The sequence below is a fragment of the Callorhinus ursinus genome, unplaced genomic scaffold, assembly GCF_003265705.2.
Source record: "Callorhinus ursinus isolate GAN/ISIS: 27379988/994484 unplaced genomic scaffold, GSC_fseal_2.0 scaffold6, whole genome shotgun sequence".
NCBI lineage: Eukaryota > Metazoa > Chordata > Mammalia > Carnivora > Otariidae > Callorhinus > Callorhinus ursinus.
The window spans coordinates 21,146,077-21,158,727 of NW_027397068.1; the positions used below are offsets into that span (position 1 = coordinate 21,146,077).

At 34.5% G+C, this 12,651-nt stretch overlaps 1 protein-coding gene across 6 annotated transcripts in view; it reads right to left on the bottom strand.

Moving 5' to 3' along the window:
* The window catches only part of ASCC3 (activating signal cointegrator 1 complex subunit 3), a 332,162-nt gene that overhangs the window by 76,759 nt on the left and 242,752 nt on the right, over positions 1 to 12,651 (bottom strand). For all 6 annotated transcript variants that reach the window (XM_073893705.1, XM_025863078.2, XM_073893703.1 and 3 more), the window contains one exon: positions 10,717 to 10,842. In XM_073893705.1, coding sequence (XP_073749806.1) covers positions 10,717 to 10,842 — 126 coding nt within the window. The remainder of the gene's footprint in view (positions 1 to 10,716; positions 10,843 to 12,651) is intronic.

A 12,651-nucleotide genomic window follows, 5' to 3' on the forward strand; every position in this document is an offset into this window, starting at 1 on the left:
AGTTTACTTCGGGTATCCTTGCATATGTAAATGATAACTTTTATTTATTTATTTTTAGAAAGTGATAACTTTTAAAAATAGAAAATGCTAGATAAAATATTACATTCAAGAATAGGAAAATCTCAAACATTAAAAAACTTGTCTTCTATACACCCAACACAAACACTAAAATGCATAATTTTTGTTGTGATGTAACTTCACTGATTTATACTATTATTCTTTGCTAATATTTGACCTAAGTTTACTTACATTTCCAAATCCTTATAAAAGTAAGATTTGCTACATCTTAATTAGATATATAATTTATAAGACACTGTAAAATAAATGAAATGTAAATGAAATTATTGTCTAGGTCACATAAAATTTTGAGAGGTAATATATTCTGACAGTTTTCTGTGAATAAACAATGGAGTTTATATTTACATGATCTTCATTAGCATTATATGGCCTTTGCTTTTACTGTGTGAACTCTTCAGTCACTGGGTAATTTCTAGCCCAAATAATTATAAGCATTTAGCTTAAAACATTATATATCATTAATTTCAATAATCACTTTACTAACTTGAAAAAGCAAGCAACAGCTAAGTAAAAAGGTCTGTTTTCATGTTGCACTCTCCACAGTACAAAATTTACAATTTACTGGTTATTAAAACAGAAATATTACACAACTGTTTAATTACAGATAAAGGATACAATGTAGTTTCATGCTCACTGCATTGGATCATCAAGTCATTATCTTTTCTCTGCCATAAGCAGACAGCCTACCTTTTTGTCAGCATGCTATTTCATTTATTTCACAGAGAAACCCAGTTTCACAATAATTGACTTGTCAGAAGCTCTAATTTATGAGCTCTGTAAGATTTCTCTATATTGGACTCAACCTGCACACAAGCAGGGTTGAATATTTACAATGCTGTTAACAGGTGTTGAGTTGTTTAATGATTCTAATAGCCAGAAGCGTACTGAGAAAGCCAGCGGGATCACAATTACAGGCTGTTTGAACACAACAATTACTAGTCCCCTGGGAGGTGTGAAAGTCAAAGGCAGTTTGATACTGACAGCATCTAGCACATGGGCTAGGCAAGCTAACTTCTATTAGCAGTCCATTGGGAAAAAGTCATAACAAACCTCTCCCTCTCATAAAAATTTACGAAGTTCATTAAATTTAAAAAATCCAAAAGGTAAAACTTTTAAACAATTATCTTTAAAAGATCTTATCAAAGGACAAACAGGAATAATACCACACATAAAACCTCAAGTTATCTTTTGGCAACCGTTGATAAGGATGAAATTTTGCTGGTGGGAATGAAAGAGATTTTATTGTAATCGAAAACACAGATAAAGTTACACCAAACAGTCTGGATTTAATGTGAATAGTGGCAGCCATTTCCTGTTTCGTTATTGTAAACCTGGCCAGAGATCTTGCTGGGAAATTTTTCATCAGTCTTGAAATGCTGCAGCTATAAACTGTCAGTCCTGGGAAGTCATTTGTTACAGAACCATGTTTTTTTATGTTCAGATTATGCAGCAGGAATAATGACACAAATAATAAAAGTGGTTGCAGGGACAGCTGAAACTACCACAACATTTTTTGTCCCAGAAATGCTTAAAAGCTTTCTCAGGAGAAAACAAGAGAGTAAAATTGAACATACAAATTGAATCCAGAACTCAATTTGGAATATATTATATTTCATGATGCACCCAGTACATGTGTTTATATACATTTGAACACACTAATGTAATGTGTGTCTACATATATATTTAGGCATATAAATACATATCTTTGTATGCATGTGCATATATTTGCATGTGTATACATATCACACACACACATGAGAATATAAACAGACACATAGAGAACAATCCAGGAACAGTGGCAGAATCTTTGTCAACATAAGTTCTACTTTTGGTGGTAGTGTGCTGGGGGTATCTTCCAGCAGTATGACTAAATGAAGGGAGCTGGAGAATTAGGTCATATTTACTATTTATGTATGACTGTATTTTGGAAGTGGTCTTTGTCTTTTCTATTTTAAATATAAACCTCAATTTCTCCTTGTAACACACACATGCATGCATATATGCCTCTCCCACCCAACCAAAAGTCAAATCTCAATTTATGAAACTGAATAATAGGGAGTATTAAGGATAAATTAAAACTACACATGATATAAGATTTTAGCTTCCTTGAAACTTCTAATATATCTAAAAATAAGTAGGAAAAATTTGCCAATTTCCTGAAATCTTGTGCCTTTCTTTGCTTCCAGATTATGGAACAGGTGATTTTAAAACAGACAATAATAAGAAGAAGATACAATCAAGGGCCAATCAGAATTCTTTCTGATTGTAGAGCTTCACTATAGCAGAATTATTTTATAAATAAAATACATAAATCATAAAAATTGATTTAGGCACGTTCTCATTTTTATCCAGATGTAAAGGTATAGATATTAAAACTGACACTTTTTTTTTTTTGCATCAAATGAACAAAAGTGTTACACATTCAAAATCTGTATGGTATGGTTTCCATAAAGAACACATTTTCCAGCATAGCACTGGAAGAAGTGGAGAGCGAGTGTGAATATTTGGGTTCTGGACCTGATAATGAGCCTGGGGATGGAGACTGTGGCCCCTGGAGTCAGAGTGGCCGAATTCCAGTGCTCCCTCTGTCACTCAGGAGCTGTGTGATTATGGGCAAGTTGCTCAATCTCCCTGTGCTTCAGTCCCTTCATCTACAAAATGGGGATCATAATAATACTAAATGAGGCTCTTAAAACAACTCAAGTATAATAGATAATAAATAATGTTAGTGTATGTTTTGTTTCTCACGTTATTAATTTCAATTTTTACTTTTATAAATTCCTTTCTCATATGTGTGGTTTTGCTAATGTTCATCTAGTTCCTAGAGATGAATGCTTATTTTGTTTTCAAGCATTTATGCTATCTTGTAGATGCTCTAAAGATATGAATACTCCTTGGAATTGTGCTGTGACTGAGAAATTCACTGACTTTGTTATATATTACTTTTATTTTTTTATAGCTCTAGTCTTTACCTTTAAAATAAATTTTCACCCTCCACTAGAATAAAAATAGTTAAGTCCCAAGCAGGTAGATTGCCTTTGCCATCCTTTTTCTTGTTTATTTCTGGTATTATTGCAGCATTATACACTGGGAATGTAGCCTTATGATCTCCATGTTTTGAAATACACTGAGTTGTTCTTTGTGGCCTAGTACATGGTATATTTTTATAAATAAATTTTGATGAGTATTTATAAGAAGGCTTATTCTTTTGGGGGAGGAGAAATATAAAGATACATACACATATTCAAAGATACTGTTAATCAAACCCTCTATTTTACAAAGTACTTTTTATATTTCTTTGGAATGCTGATTTTCAAAAGAGATGTGTTCAAGTCTCTCAACATGATTGTAATTTAGTTAGCATCTTGAATTTCTATCAGTTTTTGCTTTCTGTATTTTGATGCTATGTTTTTAGTTACCTAAAAATTTGTATACTATAACTATTTAGTGATTGTGCTTGCTATCTATATGGACCATTCTTCTTTGTCCTTTTTAGTTCTTCTTTACCTTGAATTTCATTTTCTCAGATTTTAATTCTGCAACTGTTGCTTTCTTTTTGTTACTGTCCCTCATATCTTCTTTCAATCCTTAACTTTCAACTTTTCTATAGCACTTTGATTTGATGTTTCTTACAAATCTGTTTAGCTGGATATAAAATAATTGAATCTGAGAATTTCTGTCTTTCAACAGTTTAGTTTAAATTATTTTTTAACATTTATAATTGACCAGATTTATATAACAAATAGATCCTGTCACTTCTCTACTCAAAACCCCACAATGGTTCTTATATCACTGATAAGTCAAAGTCATTCCCATGGTGTCTCAGCTCAGGTCTCACATGACTGGTACAACCACCAATCGCCCACATCCCTAATCTCATCTCCTGCTACTGTCTACCCCTTATTCACTCTGTATCAGCTACAACTTCTCTCCATGCCTTGAATACACCAGACATGCATGCCTTAGAACCTCTCCTGTTCTCTTGGTCTGAAATGTTTTCCCTAGATATTCCTGTGGCCAAATTTCTCATCCCTTTTAAGTCTTTATTCAAAAGTCAGCACCTTCTTAAAAAAAAAAAAACAAAACTAACAATACAGTATTATTAACTATAGTCATCATGCTGTAGATTACAGCATTTATAACTGGAAATTTGTATCTTTTGACCAACATCTCCCCATTTCCCTCTTTAGCACCTTTAATTAGGCCCGCTCTGTCTCCCTATTTAATACTATAATCCTCCCACTCCACCCACTTGGCCTCCTGGTCTTCAGTACCATGTTCTTTTTTTCAAAGCATTCATAACTTTCTAACCTAACATTTTTTTTTCTTTTTCAAGTTTTTATTTAAATTCCAGTTGGTTAACATACAGTGTAATATTAGTTTCAGGTACAGAATTTAGTGAGTCATCATTTATATGCGATACCTAGTGCTCATTACAAGTGCCCTCCTTAATACCCTTCACGCATTTAACCCATCCCCCCAGCCCATCTCTCTTTCAGTAACCCTCAGTTTGTTCTCTTTGGTTAAAAGTCTGTTTTATGGTTTGCCCCTTTTTTTCTTTTTTCCCCTATGTTCATCTGTTTTATTTTTTAAATTCCACATATGAGTGAAATCATATAGTATTTGTTTTTCTCTTATTTTGTTTAGCATAGTATACTCTAGTTCCATTCATGTCATTGCAAATGGCAAAATTTCATTCTTTTTGATGGCTGGGTAATTTTCCTGTGTGTGTGTGTGTGTGTGTGTGTGTGTGTGTGTGTATACACCACTTCTTCTTTATCCATTCACCAGTTGATGGACATTTGGGTTCTTTCCATAGTTTGGCTACTGTTGATAATGCTGCTATAAACATCGGGGTGGGGCGCCTGGGTGGCTCAGTTGGCTGGGTGACTGCCTTCGGCTCGGGTCGTGATCCCGGAGTCCTGGGATCGAGTCCCACATCGGGCTCCTGGCTCAGTGGGGAGCCTGCTTCTCCCTCTGACCTTCTCCCCTCTCATACTGTTTCTCTCTCTCTAATAAATAAATAAAATCTTTAAAAAAAAAAGAGTGATTATAAACATCGGGGTGAATGTATCCCTTCAAATCAGTAGTTTTGTATCCTTTAGGTAAATATGTTGTAACATTGCAATGCAATTGCTGGATTGTGGGTTAGTTCTATTTTTAACCTTTTTGAGGAACCTCCATACTGTTTTCCAGAGTGGCTGCACCAGTTTGCATTCCCACCAACAGTGCAAGAGGGTTCCCCTTTCTCCACATCCTCACCAAAATCTGTTGTTACCTGTGTTGTTAATTTTAGCCACTCTGACGGGTGTGAGGTGCTATCTCACTGGAGTTTGGATTTGTATCAGCTTAACTTTTAAACTCATTGTCTCTGCTAAAAGAATAAGAGTGTCATGAAAGCAGAAAGTTTTTTATTTACATCTTCAAAATGTCTAGAATAGTACTTGACACACAGTAGGCACTCAATAAACATTTACTGAATTAAGGAATTTAGATTTAATTTTTTAAATGCTTCTACCTCACCATTTTAAGGCAATTCTATGATTTTTGAGACTAGAAATCATTATTTATGTTGCTACTACCCCCAGTTGCTGACCATAGCTTTTTTTCTAATTGAGACATAACTGACATGTAATAATGTATTAGTTTTAGTTATACAATATAATTATTTGATATATGTTTGTATTGTGAAATGATTACCACAATTTGTCTAGTTAACAACAATTACCTTACATAGTTAAAAACTTTTTTCTTGTGATGAGAACTTTTAAGATCTACTCTCTCATCAACTTTCAAATATATATACAGTATTAACTATAATTCTGTACATTAGGTTCTCAGGATTATTTATCTTATAACTGGAAGTTTGTACTTTTTGACCTCCTTCACCCATTTTGCCCACCCTACCCATGATCTGTTCTTTGTATCTATGAGGTTTTTTTTTTTTTTTTTTTGCTGTTGTTGGTAGAGTCCACATACAAGTGACAACATACAGTATTTGTCTTTCTCTGCTTGACTTATTTAACTTAGCATTATGCCCTCCAGGTCCATCCATATTATTGCAAATGGCAGGATTTCCTTTTTTTTTTTTTTTTTTTTTTGGTTAATAATATTTCAGTGTGAGTGTGTGTGTATCATGTCTTTATCTGTTCATCCACTGATGGACACTCAGGTTGTTTCTAGGTGTTCGCTATTGTAAATAATATTGCAATGAACATGGGAGTGCAGATATCTTTTTGAGACTGTGATTTCATATTCTTTGGATAAATACCCAGCAATGGAATTGCTGGATCATGTGGTAGTTCCATTTTTCATTTTTTGAGGAACCTCCATACTGTTTTCCACAGTGGCTGCACCAATTTTCATTTTCACGAACAGTGCACAGAGTTCCCTTTTCTCCACATCCTCACAAACACTTATTTCTTGTCTTTCTGATACTAGCCATTCTAGGGTGTGAGATGATATCTTATGGTTTTGATTTGCATTTCCCTGGTGATTAGTGATGTCGAGCACCTTTTCATGTACCTACTGGCCATCTGTACATCCTCTTTAGAAAAATGTCTATTCAGATCCTTAGCCCATTTTTAAATCAGATTGTTCTTTTTCTATTCAGTTGTATGAATTATTTATATATTTTGGATATTAACCTCTAATCAGATATGTGATTTGCACATATTTTCTCCCAGTTCGTAGGTTGCCTTTTCATTTTGCTGGTTTCCTTTACTGCGCAGAAGCATTTTAGTTTGATGTGGTCCACTTGTTTATTTTTGCCTTCGCTTATGGTGTAAAATCCAAAAACTCATCGCTAAGACCAAAGTCAAGGACACTACCTTCTATGTCTTCTAGCAGTTTTCCCGTTTCAGGTCTTACCTTCAAGTCTTTAATCCATTTTGAGTTGATTTTTGTGCATGGTGAAATATATGGGTCCAGTTTCATTCTTTTGCATGTGAATATCCAGCTTTCCCAATATCATTTACTAAAGAGACTATACTTTCTCCATTATATATTCTTGGCTCCTTTGAGTAAATTAATTGACCATATATGTATGGGCTTATTATTGGGTTCTCTGTTCCATTGATCTATGTGTCTGTTTTTATGCCAATACCATACTGTTTTGATTACTATACCTTTGTAATATAGTTTGAAATCAGGAGGTGTGATGCCTCCAGCTTTGTTCTTCTTTCTCAGGTTTGCTGTGGCTATTCCAGGTCTTTTGTGGTTCCACACAAATTTTAGGATTGCTTGTTCTCTTTTTGTGTAAAATGTCATCATAGCCCTTCAAAAAAATTTATTGCTGTACCTATTCTGGACTGATTAATTCAAATGGCAACAGCTTGGGCACAGGTTTCTACTTCAGGATAAGACCAGTCTTAGTCTCAACCTAGCTAGGTATCTCAAAATATGTTCAGGTGACTACTCTAAAAAGAACTAGCAACTTTGATAAGGATAGTCAAGAGTATATAGACCATCACCTCCTGAAAATTAATTTAAGTGCATTTATCAATATATGACTGGACTTTTAAGACTGTTAGAACTTGGATGGTTATAAGGGCTGGAGAGGGCACTGCAGGCAGGCAGAAGAATGACAGCAAAAGCATGAAAGTGAGAGAAACCTCTTACCTAGCAGTGGTATGGGTTAATGTCTCCTTGGTGGTGTTGGTGGTGGTAGTAGAGAAAACCTAGCTTTTATTTGGGGCAGCAAGAAAAGCAGCTGCCACAACAACCAAGTGCCCTAAGCTAATGCATCCTTTGACTCCCAGAGCTAGAATTTTCCCTTAGCAAAGATGGCCCTCAGGTAAAAGTCGGTGAGGCAATGGGAACTAGAGAATACTCACTATTTACATGCACTACAATCATGAGCAGGAGATACCCTAAACTGTCAATACCCAAGAAGTCCCCAGGCTCAGAGGTGCAATATAATTTCTTTAAGTTATAAACCAAGTACATCCCCTCAAGATTTCATCTTTGTTCACTGGGCTAACCTCCCCCCCACTTCTTGTTCTGTCCTTATTAATACTGTTTATTATAGTTGCATGTGGATTTTTCTCACCATATTAAGTAGAAGGTAGTTTGCAACCAGAACAACAGGAAGTGACGTCTGTTCCAGTTCCCTCTTGGTAGGACCCAAACTGAAGGACATTCTACAAAATAACTGGCCAGTATTCTCCTAACATGTCAAGGTTATAGTAGACAAATACTGAAAAAATGCCACACATTAGAGTGAATTAAGGAGACAGAACTAAATGCAATGTAGGATACAAAATTGGATCCTGGACAGAAAAGGACATGAGTGGGACAACTGACAAAATCTGAGTAAAGTTTGTGGATTAATTAACAGTAAGACATAAATGTTAATTTCCTGGTTTGGATAATTGTGCTACCGTCATGTAAGATGTTAACATTTGAGGAAGGTGGGCGCAGGCTATACAGTGTCTCTATTTTTGTAATTGTTTTAAAGTCACAAATCGTTTCTAATTGAAAGTTAAAAAAATTTTTTTTTTTAAGTTTAAGAAAAGTAGATGCACACACAAAGTTCAGTGTATCTGCGGATTCAGTAAAGAACTCTAATTTGCTAAAGAACTCAATTTAAATTTGAACTCAGTTTGAACCAGTTTAAAGAACTCAGAGAATTATTTCCTTGTTTGCTAATCAGAGAAACTGACAAATGATTAGGTTCTTAGTCTCTAAACTAGATTCTTTAGGATGGTATGGACTAGTAAAGCAACTGAATGTACAGGACTAGCAGCTCACTAATCAATATTAATTATGTTCTTCATAATTAACACAAAACTTAGAAATACTTTAATGCATGTATTTGATTCTCAACATGATCCTGTGAGGGAGGTAGGCTATTACTCACTTTCCAGATGAAGAAAGGGAAGCTGAGAGGTGAAGTGACTCAGGGTCAAACAGTAAAGGGTAGTGCTAAAACAGGAATTAGTGTTCTGATTCCATGTTCAAATCTCTTTCCACAATATTAATCACCTCTATCTTTTATGACATAAGAAAAAGAAATACATCTACAGTTAAACACCAAGCCACTCGTTCCTCTAAAAAAAAGAGTTGAGTCAGAAAACCTATGGTGTTAAGTCCTGGTTTTATGTCAAAGCAGTTCTGGGATCCAGAGCAAGTCACTTTAAGTTTCCAACCTCCCATTTTTCAGTATCAAACAAGAAGGTTGGGCCATAGTACATGTAAAGTCTATCCCAGTACACCTTCCACAATTCTAATCCTGCAATGTATTTGCTATGGTAAAGTTGCAGTGCTGGATGGCTACCTCACTAATTCCATATTCGTGTTCCCAAATGATATCTTGTATCTAATCCAGAAGCCCTAAGTCCTGAGGAAACAGAAAACTGTCACCATATTTTCAAACTCAGATCTATGTGAGTGGAAATGTTGGCTGAAACACGAAACAAATTTCTTAAGGTACCAAGAGATAAGATTTGGTAATGACATTTTCATCATGATCTCTCTGTTCAAGACCTTACAATGCCTTGATATTTCCTAATCTATCAGGAATGTCCCCCATCTCTGGCCCTCCTTCTATTCCTTCTTCAACTGTTAAGGTCCTATTTACCTTTCTTATTAAACAGCTTCCTAACTGGTCTTCCTGCTTTAAATGTCTCCCATTCCAGCTCATTCCCTACCATAGTGTCATAGTGTCATTAAGATTGAAACAAACCAAACCTAATTTGGGGATGTTAAACCATGTTTAAAAACTCACCACTGCCAATAGGATCAGATGTAAACTCCTTAGCATGACATATAGGCCATTTACTCTCTGGTGAGTGGCCCACTTTCTGGTCAAGACAATCTTTTGACCTCCATACTCTCAAGCTCTGGTTACATCAAACTTCTTGGCACTCTACAAATGCCCTTTCAAGCCACAAGGGCCTATGTCCATATAGTATTTTTGTGCCTTTTACCTTTTCTACTCCTGTTCCAGATTCAAAATTGAAGTATCACCTCTCCGTGAAGACTTTACTCTCATAGGCTTAATACAGTTCTTTTAGAGTACTTATGATTTACACTGTAATCATTTATAAGTCTTTTTCCCACATTAAAAGATCAGCCATTGAAGATAGGGGATAATGTACACTAATTTTTACCCTCAAAATCTACATAACATTTGAAAAACAGGTGCTCAAGGAAGAAGATCTACGTATACTGCCTGAGAGTAAAAGACACTCCACAACAACTCCCCTAATTTTATTTCCTCCTGCAGGGTTCTTATTAACCATTACAGATGCCTGACAAAGTCTTCCCTCTATAACTGCACAAGCCTCACTCTTCTCTGAATTCCAACTGTACCTAAGGCAGTAACTACCATCTAGTTTAGCATATTTCTTAATGAATTCGGGCGTCCTGTCTCCCTTACTACAGAGCAAACTCCTCAAGGATATCCTAAGTTAACTAAAATAAGCTAAGCAATAAATGCATACCATTATTCATTTTCAATATATCATAACATATTGTGATATCAGAGATATCATGTGATTCTCTGCGAAAATTCATATACCTAGAATGCCCAAAGTTCTGACTTTTTTGTTATGTACTGAAATTTAGGGATTATTACTTTCAAACATAATTTCGCTCAGTGTGAAACAGAATGATATATAGCTGCCCTGCACTTACCTGGGGTTCATGATAAGACGTCGGAAAAAGTAGGTCCAGGTAATATAATCCATTGCATCTTGCTTAGATGTAATTGTACCACCGGCAATCTCTGCATTTAAATGGTCAGAGAGCACTCCCAATAAGCTACATAGTGAACAAGACATGGGAAACATACATGAACATTAAATGAAACACACTTTATCTCACATAGCAGGCTGACGGAATGGGGCTAGTAACTTTCAGGAGAAGATGAGAGCCAAAAAGAGAAAGGTAAGAGTGGGCAACAGAAGACTTAGAGAGTAGGGAAGAGTATACTTATGGGGTACTGGAATAGTATTGAGGTTGATGAAAGGGGAGTTGGCAGGAAAGGGATGACAGTTATGAGAGAGTAAAGATACATATTCCTTTTATTCAGTGAGTGTTAAGTTCCTTGTCCTATGAAACATAATTGTGCTAGGTGTTGCAGAGTATTCAAAGATGATCAGATGTGTTGAAAGACTAGCATAACATAATGTTCATTTTAGTTTCTTATGTAAAATGCAAAAAAAAGGGGAAGCAGTGTCCAACAAAAGAAAAGGCTAAATAAATTATGGTATGTGGGACAATATGCTGGTATTAAAAACAGTTTTTGCAAAGGATGTTTAAGAACATGAGAAAATGGTAATCAATTATATGATTAAAAAAATAACAACACAAATTTCTATACTACTCTCAATTCATCAGTAGCAGAGTATAAATCTGTATACTCAATTGGGAGGGCAACTTGGCAATATCTATTTGAATGATCTCTATGACACAGCAATTTCACTTTTCACTATCACCTGCCAGAGAAACATTTATAGATGAGGGTAGGGAAGCAAATTACTTCACTGCAACATTATACATAAGAAAAAAAATAGGAAACTCTTGAAAGGCCCATTAATAGAGAAGTTAATATGTACACTATGGAATACTCCATGATAGGTAAGTATTAATAATAGTCATATTAAGGTACAAAATTAAAATTTTTAGTTAACTACTGCAATACACATATAGAAAATTACATAAATCATACATGTACAACTCAAGTAATTTTCGCAATGTGAATACACCTGTGTAACCAACACTAAGATCAAGTATTTCCAGTTCCCCAGAAGCCCTCATTTTGTGCTGTTTAGTCACTACCGTTGTTCAAAAGAATATTCTGACTTCTGTTCCTTACCTTGCTGCAGTGGCTTGGGCTTCTAGTACAATGCTTACTGGAAGTGGGGAGAACAATATTACTGTATCATTCCCTATTCCAAAGGGAAAACTTTCAATATTTCATTATTAATTATGATGTTTGCAGTAGATTTACTCTTTATCAGATTAAGGACATTTCCTTATATTCCTGTTTGCTAAGAGTTTTTATTATAAATTGATGTGGAATTTTTTCAAATACGTTTTTTTAAATCTATGAAATAATCATATGATTTTCTCATTTTTTCCTGCTAATGTAGTAAATTATAGTAATTTATAGTAATTTATTTTCAAATAATAAATCAACTTCACATTTATAAAATAAATTATACATAACTTGATTTACTAATGTTTTGTTTAGGACTTCTATATTTATATTCATGAAAGTTACAGGTTTGTTAATGTTCCTTTTTGGTAAATTTCTTATCAGGTTTTGGTATCATGGTTACTCTGATCTTATAAATAAGTTGGCAAATAGTCTTATCTTCTCTACTATTAAGAAAAGTTCATTTAAGACTGATGTTATTTCACCCTTAACGTTACGAAGAATTCACTAGTAAAGCATCTGAGTCTGAAGATTTCTTTATGGCAAGATTTTAAGTTTTAGATTCAATTGCTTTGATAAATAAGAGATCATTTAGATTTTTTATTTCTTTTGTCAGTTTGATAAGTTTTTTATTTTATTTTTAAATTTTATTTTATTATGTTAGTCATCATACATTACATCATTAGTTT